General features: G+C 42.8%; 1 protein-coding gene across 1 annotated transcript; it reads left to right on the top strand.

The window, feature by feature from the left end:
* Positions 1 to 2,192: 2,192 nt before the first annotated feature.
* PROKR1 (prokineticin receptor 1) lies at positions 2,193 to 7,312 on the top strand (the record flags this gene model as incomplete). The annotated part of the gene is made up of 2 exons (XM_080615650.1): positions 2,193 to 2,689; positions 6,616 to 7,312. 2 exons carry the CDS (start codon positions 2,193 to 2,195, stop codon positions 7,310 to 7,312), a joined length of 1,194 nt encoding a protein of 397 aa, XP_080471776.1.
* Between the last annotated feature and the right edge of the window lie 5,423 nt (positions 7,313 to 12,735).

The raw sequence follows: 12,735 nt of genomic DNA, 5'->3' as shown, positions 1-12,735 counted from the left end.
ACCCTCCTTCTTCCCCCTCCTCTTCACTGGGAGGTTTGTGTTTTGCTTCTGTGTCACATCAGGTGTAGGTAGCTGCTGCCCAGCACAGACAAAAGTCAAGGAGCAAGTGCAGACTGGGATTTTAAACCTTCCATGCTCAGACTTGATGACAAAGCCACTCTGCCAGATTGATGCATTCAGGGGGCTTAAAGCAGAGTAAAAAAGGGCTGTGCTCTATTGTCACCGTATCGCACTGCCTCTTTAAAATCAGAAATGCGTGGACAGCTTCAAGGTGCCTCCCACTGTGAAAAGGCTTTAGATGCATGCACAGAGCCAGCGGAGCCATCCTCCCCTGAGCAGCAGGGCAAACCTGCTTGAGAGAGAAATGATCATTCAGCAAAGTCCTCTGGCTGCTTTCAGTGATCCTTTCTCTGCTCCTGTGACAGCAGCACATTTGCAGGGGACAAACCTGGAGGCTATCCCCGTGGTGCCTGAGAACTCCAAGAAGATAAGAGCAACTGCAGGTACAGTTAGTTGATTGTGTTATGTCAGTTTGTGGATGATTGTGTTGCCTGTATTTATTTTAAAGCTGTCTCTTGACACTTTGCAGGGAAACCTGTCTGGAACAGATACTACACCTTGCTTTGACCAATATACAGATTTTTGCATCCGAGTATTTGTTTAGTACTTCTCTTAAATGAACATTCACATTTCCAGGCAGCTGTGGGGATGTCTTGGAAAGCAGTCAGTTGTTTGAACTGCTATTTAGTTTCAGGCTTCAGTTTTCTGTTATTCTGTTATTCTGCAACTCTTCAGTTTGAAAAGCAATGTGGAGACAGAAGTTATGAGAGTTTCTCCTGAAATTTGCTAAGTATTGGTACATCAGGGTCGGAGGGTTCCAGGGAAAGAGGGGGACAATAGCTCTGCTGTGTAGATTGTCCTTTGTAGCCATGCTGGACATTGTTTGATAGCATCCAACACCCTGAAGACCTACTGCTTCAATGCAGAGAAGAGGTAATACCCCCCGATTCTCTTCTAGGATGGGGTGGGACTGTCCTGACAGCTGGGAGTTTGGTACGATGATTTCTAGATGTGCCATGGGAGGAAACAAGAAGACAGCCTTCCCAGCATTTTGTTAAAGAGGCAAAACTAGGGAGTGGGTTAGATTTTTATATATCAGTGTGGAAAATAAATCAATTTGTAACATTTGGTACAAGCAGCAGTACAAAGAAGGAAGCCTGTTCCTCCCAGTCTTTAACAGTTCAAGGCACTTTGCTGGGAAGGCAAATATACCATTCACAGGGAGAAGATCTTGTTTAAGGAAGATTTTCCTTTTCACCTCAAGAGTCTGTGGATGCAAAGCCCTACAAGCTGGTTCACAGGACAAAATCTTGTTGACACAAATTGGCAGAGCTCCACAGGTTTGGGAGAAGCAATAATGGATTATGCTGGCTGAAAATTTGGTTCCCCCACTCAGTTAATGGCTGCCAAAAGGAAAGTGCTGGCTTCACTATTTTCCCGGGGTTTGGCAACTCTTGCTTAATTAAGAAATGTACTTAGAAGCCAGAACATCAGTCCTGTTTTAATTCTCACCTACCACATCAGTCTGAATGACACATCTGGAATAAAGCAAAAACTTTTGTCCACAAGGCACGTCAGATACCCTTCAGCAAATTGAGATGTCATCTCATTTTAGCTTTTTTACCTTGCACAGGGATGACAGCACTGTGGGCTTAAAGGCTGGTGGAGGTTTAAACTGGATTTTACACTCCTCCTATATCATCATTTCACTGTGTGCTGAAAACAAAACTTCACCATTGGTAAATAAAAATGCTGGGTGTAACAAGCAGTGTATTACACAACTCAAGGGATTTTATGATAACAGAAGCATCCTTTCACAGAGTATTTTTTCCCACTGGGCACAGCCAGCAATAGAGCTTTTGGGCATTAAGGTGGCTATTGCTCTGGCTCCAGCACAGTATTTTTTCTGTAATTTCCTCTCAGGAAATGTTTTCCTCTTTTTGCTCCCACAGAAGGAGATAAATGAGGCTGTTTCTCTACAATCTTATGGGGACAAACACAAGGTGACTCACTGCTCAGAAGGAAACTTTGGATGAGGTCTCTTGCCTGCCAGCGTCGTACCCTGCCACACTGGGTAATTCCAACACAAAACCAAGGGCCAGCCAAGCCACATATGCCATAACAAGACAGCCATGGCCATGGAGCAAGCTGAACATAACTCAAATGCCACCGTTAACCCTAACTTTGCTGCAATCTACAATCTCCATGACGGGGATTTAACCTCCTTGCGAAACTTCTCCTTCCCTTTCAATTTCAGCTACAGTGATTATGACCTGCCACTGGACAGTGAAGATGACATGACCAAAACCAGAACCTTCTTTGCAGCTAAGATTGTGATTGGGGTGGCCCTGGTTGGCATCATGCTGGTCTGTGGCATCGGTAACTTCATCTTCATTGCTGCTCTTGCCCGCTACAAGAAGCTGCGAAACCTCACCAACTTGCTCATTGCCAACCTGGCCATCTCCGACTTCATTGTGGCCATCGTGTGCTGTCCCTTCGAGATGGACTATTACGTGGTGAAGCAGCTGTCCTGGGAGCATGGCCACGTCCTCTGTGCCTCAGTCAACTACCTACGGACAGTCTCCCTCTATGTTTCTACCAATGCTCTCCTGGCTATTGCTGTTGACAGGTAAGTGGGATGCTACGACTACTACACAAGGAGATGGCCAGAACTGCTGAGGTTGGCTGTCCACATTTCTGGGGTTTTAACATGGTATGCTGTTCCGCAGGGTTTGCTGTTGCCAAGGTAGGTACTATGCAGACCTGGGTGTCTTATTTAATAAAGATTTTATCATATAAGGTCATGACATTCCTCCAGAGAAAGCTTGGTGGAAATTTCTTGATTTAACTTTTCAGGTGAAAAGGACGGACTTATTAAAATGATTTTTTTTTTTTCATAAAAATATGTTTGATTCAAGTGTAGGAGAGGATTTATAAAATAAGGGAAAAAGGAGAAAGAAACAGACAAATCAGAAACATGCAGAGCAAGGGGTGTCCATCAGCACTATATAATCCTGATCCAAAACTGTACATCTGTAAGGTACTTTCACTACTGGCCTACGTAGCTTTTCTGATTCTGAACAGTGAAGTAAATACTCCTCAGCAACAGAAATAGCTGACTGGTGATACAGAATTTGACAGGTGAGTTTCCAACAGGGTTATTGCCTTGCTGGATATTTCTTTCTCCCTCTACAGTATTTTCACAGGTTTTGTTTTGGTGTGAAAGAGTCAAAAATCAGACTTCTGCATAGCCTGCAAAAAAGAGTTCTTATTGCCTATCATGCTGTACAGGAAAAAAAACCCCAACAATCATTAAATTAACCATTTGATGGTACTGAGGTTCTGGCTGGATGCTCCATCTCAGCAGTGGATGCTCAGTGAATGTGGCCAGGACTTTCCTCTCCGTTAAATTGCTCTCCTCTCATGCTGTCCTCTCTTTTTACACCTCTTTGAGAATGACACAGTGGCAAGTCACAAAAGACCCATAGGTCATTTATGGCACTGTCCAGAAAGTGATAAAATGCTCTTGCAACCCAGTTTAGCAGAGATTTTTCTACAGATTTGGAATAAGCAGAACATAATGATATCCACCTGCTATACTACCTGTTTTATGCTGCAGTCTTGAGGTATGGCTATGCCTGCTTCTCTCAAGGAATTTTAACAATATAATTTAACTATATTCTTTCTTATTACTCTTACTCTCTTAGCCTCATGCACTGTGGACTCCACATCAGTCGTGCCAGACTTATGTCGACATGAAGCTGATCCTCAGTGCCTGCAGCCATCATAAAAAGCCAGAGACCTGCAGAGTAAACTCTTTATGGAAAGGCCATCACAACAAGCCATTTTTTGTGTACAAACACAATCTAAATCTCTGTATACCCTCTGTATATATGTATGATTCCCCTCCATCCCCCTTCACTTTTTTCCCCCAATTTCTCTCATATGCCATTTTATGCTCTAGCCTAATATTTCACAGTTTTTGGTACCTGATCCAAAAGGCTCAGGTCAGTTAATCCTGCTGATGGTTGCGTAAGCATAGCCTGTGCGCAACTGATTATGCTGTTATTGATGTCCAAAGAAGTCTGTGGAAAGACTCTGGGAATGTTCAGAGATGTCCTGGTGTGGCAGAAAGTACAATCAGCCCCTATGAAACAAACTCTTAACAAGCGTCTAACAAAATAACCTTAGAACAGCAGCTGAGGACTCAGGGTTAAGCTTCTAAACGCTATCATGTATGCATTACCATTTTCTTTTTATTATCTTCTTGAACTTCTAAAAAATCTTCTTGGAAAGCTCTGCTAGTGCATCCCAGAATGATGAAGTAACATGGGTCACTGAGCCCTTATGCCTGCTAACAAATCAGACGATTTCTAGCATATCTCCCCAGGCATCTTTAAAAACAATCCTGGAAATAATTAATCACTGAAGTTTGTTGAAAGAACACACAGTTATGGTTCCACTGCAGGGTATGTTGTTTTGTTGTTGGTTTTCTTTTCTGTGAGCTTTTGACTTGGTAAACAGAGAGAAACCTTGTTCATTTAACAATCAACCATTCCATGTTGGTTAGGTCATGTGGGTTGTTGACTTCAGTCTCTACAAAGAATAAGCCCCTAACAAAAGTTTTCCCATGCCATTTAAAAGGGCTCACCTTTGTAGAGAGGGTAAACCTGTCCCACAGGATTTCCCTCAGGTGGGGCTCTCTTTCATCTTCCTTGATGTCTATTCACATGAAAAGTAGGAATTTTGCATACTTAAGGACACATCTACACTAGAAAATAATGCAGTGTGAAAGGACAGGACCTGAAGAGCAAGAGTTCATGCCAAGGGTCCAATGTTCATGCTGTAAATATCTGGGGGGGGAGCTTTAGTGGGTCCCCTGGACTGAACAGTCATGGGCACGTGCTGTGTTTTATGTGCATGTTTGGAGCACATCTTCCAAGGCAGTTTCATCTCAACTCAGCTCATGTGCTCCAAGACCATTTCACAGTAACAGCCCAAGTGTGGGAAGCAATGAGAATTGGAAAACCTACCACAAAAGCTCCCTCCTGACTCTCTTGTGGAGATTTACCCCATCCAGCCAAATGTTCTGCCGAGCAGATATTCATACCTATGAATGCATACACAAACATTATTCCACAACCTTGTTTCCACAGGGCCTGATCTAAAAATATTCATTTATCAGATCACAGTGAGGCTGATTAATTCTGCTGCCCCTTGACATCTAACCTGCACTATTAAGAGTGACAAACAATTCATCTGCTTGTAAGATCCGGCTGATGAAAAGCACCACTGACTTTCCATTTTATTTTAGAATTAATATATCCTGTGGATGCTATTTATGTATAGCCTCTACATGAATGAGGAATTCCAGGTTTTGAAAAAAACCTTTGTGTTAAATACAATTGTAGTGGGAACTCTGGAATGCCTCTGATAAAAAACTCCTTTTAGCAGAAATATCCTAATCTTTGTGAGAGTGTACGCTAATGTAAGTTCTTCCTGCATCTATAGCTTCTTAAAAAATCACCAACCCAAACTCCAACAAAAAAACCCCAAACAAACCAATATCCAGAGTGAATGCCATTTGGTCCTAGCCCCCTTTTAGCTGAATTGAGGGCAACTGATGAATCTTTCAAGTAATGTACTTCCATTTCTCCTCACTTTTTTTGTGAACCAGTGCAGTACACTTTAGCTTTACAGCCATAAGGAGTGCAAATACTAAACTCAAGTTTTATGGTTTGGCATATTACTTAACATAGCATATTTAAGATTAATTAGCAATATTCTCCTCCAACACATGAAATAAAAATTTCCATGGGCAGAAAAATGATACACAATCCTTTGCTGGTGGCTTGAAAATACACTCAACCGTATCCATTCGTTAACATCAGCTTCAGCTCTTTGCTTCTTGGTAAGAAAAAGCATATTTAAATAGTTCTCTGCCTCGGGAAAACATTTTTCCTGCTTCTACATGTTTTTATTTTTACCTGTACCTGACCAGGTGTAATTACTTCACGTTTCAAACTCATTTCCAGCAAAGAGTTTCCTGATGCTGTATCATGGCACGTCCTGAGTACAACATCACCTACGTATTGTGCTAGGTCCTGCAAACATATTTGCCAGTAACAGGCATATTACCTCTCTTTCCCCTTTCTACAACTCCCAGACATGTTATCTGTGTTAAAAGGAAAAGCTTGTGATACCAAATCAGAACTTTTCTAGTTTGATCTTGTTAACAGGAGTGAGTTTAAGACCGAAGCCTTAAAGCTACCCTCAGACACCTTAATGTATGCTCAGGTTTTCAGATTGACAAGTACCTACTGTCCTAACCTTCAGCCACTTGCTCCAGAGTTTCTGCCTAGATTTAGGAACTCGGCTCTTGGCTGCTACTTTGGAAAATTTTCTTAACTCTCCTCACAGATAAATTTGTCAGGCTCTCTCCTTCTCTCAAGAATGACAGCAATTTCCTTCTGCCTAACTCTGTCCACTCCGTATTCCAAACTGTGCTTTGATCAATAGTGTCTTCAGACTTTATTTTGTGTTTGTCTGTTCTAGGTATCTGGCCATTGTTCACCCACTGAAACCACGCATGAATTATCAAACAGCAACCTTCCTAATCGCCTTGGTCTGGATCGTCTCCATACTTGTAGCTATCCCATCTGCATACTTTGCTACTGAAACAGTGTTGTTTATAGTGAAAAACCAGAGGAAAATTTTCTGTGGTCAAATTTGGCCAATTGATCAGCAGATGTACTACAAATCATACTTCCTTTTCATCTTTGGCATTGAGTTTGTTGCACCTGTGATTACAATGACTTTGTGTTATGCCAGGATCTCTCGAGAGCTTTGGTTTAAAACCGTACCAGGATTTCAGACAGAACAGATCAGAAAGAGGCTTCGATGCAGAAGAAAAACTGTTATGGTACTGATGTGCATCCTGACTGCCTATGTTCTCTGCTGGGCACCTTTCTATGGCTTCACAATTGTCCGTGACTTTTTCCCCACCATCTTTGTGAAAGAGAAGCATTATCTTACTGCTTTTTACATAGTTCAATGCATTGCTATGAGTAACAGCATGATAAACACCATGTGTTTTGTAACTGTAAAAAATAACACCATGAAGTATTTCAAGAAGATCATGTTGCTCAGATGGAGATCAACATACAGTGGAAGCAAATCTAGCACAGATTTAGACCTGAGAACAAGTGCAATGCCAGTCACAGAGGAAGTAGACTGCATAAAACTGAAGTAAATTTTTTGCCATTATAATCTCATATAATGCCTCTTCAGAAACTTCTCCCTTGGTTGTGGGAATACCCACCAGTGGTGAGCATCCTAGAAAAGCAGCCTACTATGCACTTCCACCAGAACTCTTTTCACTGGACTGCTGTATAATTCTGTAACTCAGACTGATGCTGTGCTTCAGCCATTTGTATATTTGGGATGTAGACACTCATTTTAGAGTTGTTTAAAATTTAAGATGAACAAAAAAGTTGAATGCATTAAAGCCTATTACAACGATGGAAGAGTTAATTGCTGATCCTAGCAATGATGTGGCTTTGTTTCTTCTTAAGAGAAATCTCTTAACCCCTTTTAGCTTATCATTTGTACCTTTAAGCTATTTGGTGTTCTTTTCCTTCTGCTCACAAGAAGGAGGATGGCAAAAAAGTCCATTTTGCTTCATGTCACTCTTTAGCCTCTCAGTTTACTCCTCATGATGAAGCTCCTTGAAGTCTACAGAGCACCAGCTTTCTATTGTCCAATGTGCAGCATGCTTTTATGAAATGCACATTCTCTACAAAGCTAAATACTGTTTCAAAGTCTAGTGAAAACCTCAAGTTTCTTCCTGTGGTATCTTGTTTAAGAATGTTTTATCAATATTCCACTCTGTAGTTTTATGTAGTGTTACTCTATTATGTATTTGGAAATGGCGCAGTTACATGTTGAAGGACCTGTTCCCTTCTCTCACCTTGAGGCATTCTAAGGCCAGCTTCTGCTGCCTCAAGCCACTGAGCTCTTCAAAGAACCCACCACAAAACCTTACAGATGGGGAACATGTACAGATTGCCTAGTCTACCCCTCTGCTCAAGCAGGGTCAGCTAGGACAGGTTTCCCAGGACTGTGTCCAGTTAGGCTTTGACTGACTCCAGGGATGAGGACTCCATAGCTCCCCTGGACCATCTGTGCAGTGTTCAACAGCCCTCACAGTAAAATCATGTTTTCTAATCTTGAGATGGAATTTCATGTGTTTCAACATGTTTTTTGGTGGAACCTATATAAATCTATAGTGCATTAGTGGGAAAAATTCCATCCTGCTGAACCAGGCTTAGATATCTTACCAAGTCTGTGTACACCTTCAAAATAAAGTACAAGTAGGGCCAAAACAGCACAGATATCATGAGACAATCTGTCTTTCTGCAAGCAGCAGAGACAGACTGTAGGCTTCAGCAAGCTACTCGCTGATTGAGTATCTCATTGTCTGGTCAAATGAGAGGCAACAACTCAAGATGAAGTCTGCATTTCCTCTCTCAGTGCTGTTTTTACTATTCTGATTTTGTGCAACTAAAGGACAGGTGTTAAACTGATAATCATGATAAAGCAGGTGACAGTACCAGTAATACCTACTCATGTAAACTACACATAAGATATGGACTTTTGTGTATTGAAATGAAGTCTTTTTTATTGTGATGACAAATGCTTCCTGTTTTAAACTATGTGGTATAGCCTACTTTTGGAGTAAGTGGCTTTTGTAAATAATTTGTCTATTTGTGAATTTAAAGTGAGCAGCAAATCCTGCTAATAAACATGGAGTAAACAGTAAACATGGAGTCAATATCAGCATTGTGATTTATTGGTTTTGTATTTTTCCTTGGCGACCATTTTCCTACCCAAGTGACGAGTGTGAATTTTCCTATTAGACAAACTATCAGCCTGACCAATTAAATTTAATTGCAAAAGGATATTCAAATCCATTCAAGTGCCCCAATGTCATTAGCTGCTCTTAAAAAATGCACATTGGAAAGGGTTTCATAATTTGCTCTCTTAGACAAAACAATTACTAAAATCATTCTTCAAAATGACATTTTGAATAGGCTAAGTACTGAATCCATTTGCTTCCCAGCCTGCCAAAGAAATTTAAGGGACTAGAGCATTGCATTATTTCATCATCAAGAGGCTTAATGTTGCAACTTCTCCTGAAATCTTACGGTTTCTTACAAAACTATGCTCCCTTATTTGTCTTCTGAAACCTATACTAATTATAGGAGTTTAGCTAGTAATATTAGAGTGCCCTGATACTCCTTTCACTTATTTTCATAGACTTTTCTTGGTGCAACAAAGTCAAATAGCTGACAATTTTCCACACCTGGAAATCCACCTCAGACTGAATTATGTAAAACTAAAGAAAATAAAAGCTCCACCAAGCAGTATAGAAACAACCAAAAAAATGGGAGAAATAATTGCTTTAAAATTCAGAAAATCCCATTGAGAGCTCCAAGAGAGCTCTTCAGGTCCAGCCCTCCCAGTGTTCTCAGCCATCACTGCACCCCTGTCCCTGCAAGGGTAGTAAACCAGCAACTGCCACAGCCCCTACTGCAGATTTAGGTTTTGGCATCTGCAACATTGCTGTATTTTGGCATTTTGAGGTCTTTCCATCAGCAAAGCAGTGTTTCAGGCTGGACCACTGGGTAGGGTAGGAAAAAAAGCTGTTCTTTGCCCTCAACTGCATTTGTCGTGAGGAGTATCCCCAGAAAGAGGGGTATTCCCACTGAAGAAAGGCGATGTTCCCCTGCTCCCTGATAAGAGCATCCACATAGCCACATTGCCCTTCACCTGTGTCTGCACCAACTCAGAACACACCAACACAAGTCACAGTTTTCACTTTCAGGGACAAATGTCTGCTTCTAACCTGGGCTCCAGCAACCAGGCGCCCAGGGCAACAAGCCCTGCATGAGGACAGAAAACCCATTTTGTCCCCACAATGCTCATTCTGCCTTTGTAGTGACAGGTCCCCCTCCATCTTCCAGGGCCTGCCTGGCTGCCACCCATGACTGCACTTCCATGGAGAATTTGAAAGACTGTTAAAACCACTTAACTTCCTTTAAGTGCTGAAGTGTGCAGCAGGGACAGGCCCTGACCTGAGTGGCTCACTTGGGCAGGGGGAAGCAGGTAAGCCACAGTCCAACCACAGCAGCCAAGGGAGAGGGCCAGACCACATGCTGCCTATAGCTTAAGTTGTGCAGGAAATAAAAAGAACAGAAAGGCTTTCTTTGTAGCCACACAAGTTAGGCTAGGGAGCATGGACCTGCTCCAGAGGTATCCTCCCTTGGGTCTCTGATAGCTGCCTCCTGTCCAGCCCCTCCTTGCAGAAACACTTTCACACCTACACTGAATGACAACATTTAGTGAGGGAATGGAATATAGACTGCATCTATCCAGTGCTCTGTTTGCAAAAGCCATGCTTAAACAGAGAAAGAATAGCACAAGCTGGAAGGCAGACATGTCTCCTCTGTCAACAACGAGAAACAGCCCCTTCTCGAAAAGCTCCAAAACCATAGGTTTGCTTCCTTTTGCAGCAGCTCCTCCAGGGATAAGCAAAGGTGAATCCAGTCTCTGCTCCTTCACACTAGCTCTCTGCAAAACAAAATATAACTGTAACTAGAAACTAAAATGGTGATCTTGAATAGCTAAGAGAGGATTAAGAGAAAAAAAAGCAGTTATTCTCAGCTACAGGCAGTGGGAAAATGAAGTATGTTATTTTAATAAACCAATAGCAGGAAAAGAAGCTCCAACCATTGTCCCTCTACCAAAGAATGACAACCTGCAAGACCCAAGGCGAGGGTGGCTTACAACATGACACGAAATTTCTGTGAGGACTGACTGACTGACTGACTCAGGAGCTCAGACCTAACTGTGGTTTATTGAGCCTAAAAGACTTTTCTGTGGCAACAGCACCCTCCAGCTGCTGCCTCTGCAGCACAGCATCATGCCTACATCACTGAAAACTGCACCAGCTCGCACCAGCCACCTTGGTGACAGGGACATGCAGATATTCCCAGTCCTCCAATGCATAGCAACATATGCTTCAGCTTTCATCACTTGGGCACCTAGGCACTTAGCCAACACTTCTGGTGTCTGCATTCTCTCTTGGTGTCTAGAATGCATCCTGATCAGCTATGGGAAGCAGGGCAGGCCTTCTCCATTGGCTGTACCCACATGCAGGGAGCTTCCATCCCTGCCACCTCCTGCCTCCCTTTCCTCCCATTCCCCCACCGATCTTCCAGGCGTCTACATGGACATCAATGACATCAAGCACTAGTCAGAGGTAAGAGCCGCAGGCCCTGGTAGTATTCTCCTCAGGAAGAGGAAAACAGGAACAAATACATCCTGCTGCTTCACACCATCGGGCTGGTGACACAGGCAAGGCTTTAGCTCCTGTGACCACAGGATCCTTCCTTGAGAGACGTGCTGCTGGCCCAGAGACAGGGTGCCCTTGACTCAGCAGGCAAGGGAGGACTCTGCTTGCACTGCAGACCAGACTATGCCTGAAGCAGAGAGTGCAACATACGCCAACAGGAAAGCAGGAACGTTTAAAACGTTTAAAACGTTTGAAACCTTCAGACAAGAGAGAAAAAGGCAGAGAGAGATGCATAGAGAGGCAGCTTTGGCTCCCTGGCCAAGGGCTTTAGGGCATCAGCATCCCAGTGGGAAGACACCAATGAGAAAAGACAGCAAAAGCTGCAAGAACCATGAAAACAAACACTCCTGCATAAGGCCATCACCCTGCTTTCTGAAAAGGAAAGTGTGTCTATGGTCCATGAATGTGCACCAGCCCCAGAAGCTTTGTGTGCTTCAACTGTGTCCTCAGAGCATCATGGATCCTCACAGCAGGATAGTAAGAATTCACTGTTAAGAGGTAAGAGGGGTACAGAAAAAATCAAATTCCATTGAAAATTCATTCATTTTAAACTCAATTCACATTAACTAATCAGTTAAGTTCCAATTGCCACAAAAATACTAAAAACAAAAAAATAATCTGAGATTTCATGTGTATTCAAGCAGTCACAACAAAAACAACGACAAAGAGGGAATGGTGAGAAAGGAGCTAAATGTCCCCATTTCACATAGAATAGAATCATAGAATAAAATCAGAGAACAGTTAGGGTTGGAAAGGATCTCAAGGTCACCTAGTTCCAACCCCCCTGCCATGGGCAGGGACACCCCACACTAAACCATGCCACTCAAGGCCTCATCCAACCTGGCCCTGAACACTGCCAAGGATGGAGCATTCACAACCTCCCTGGGCAACCCATTCCAGTGCCTCACCACCCTCTCAGTAAAGAATTTCTTCCTTAGATCCAATCTAAACTTCCCCTGTTTAAGTTTGAACCCGTTACCCACAGCTGGAAAGTCATCAAAGAGCTGGTCCCAGTTGTATACAGCAAAGAAGCTGAGTTTGTAACCAGCCTGCCCTGGTCCCCTCATCTTCATTCCAAGCTCAGCAGAAGGTGCTGCAAGAGACAAGCTGCATTAATACAGCCCGTTCCAGAGATTCATGTCTGGGCTGCCAAATGTCAGACGCCAGCAAACTCAACAAATGAGTACTTAGAGGGAAAACAGTGAGCAACCCAGTGCAGTTCAGTCTAGACCCTCAGGACTTTGACACATACAAGGGTG

The sequence above is a fragment of the Psittacula echo genome (genome assembly GCF_963264785.1).
Source record: "Psittacula echo genome assembly, chromosome: 4".
NCBI lineage: Eukaryota > Metazoa > Chordata > Aves > Psittaciformes > Psittacidae > Psittacula > Psittacula echo.
The sequence above is the reverse complement of the archived record's forward strand: the minus strand, read 5'-3'. Positions and strand labels throughout refer to the sequence as shown.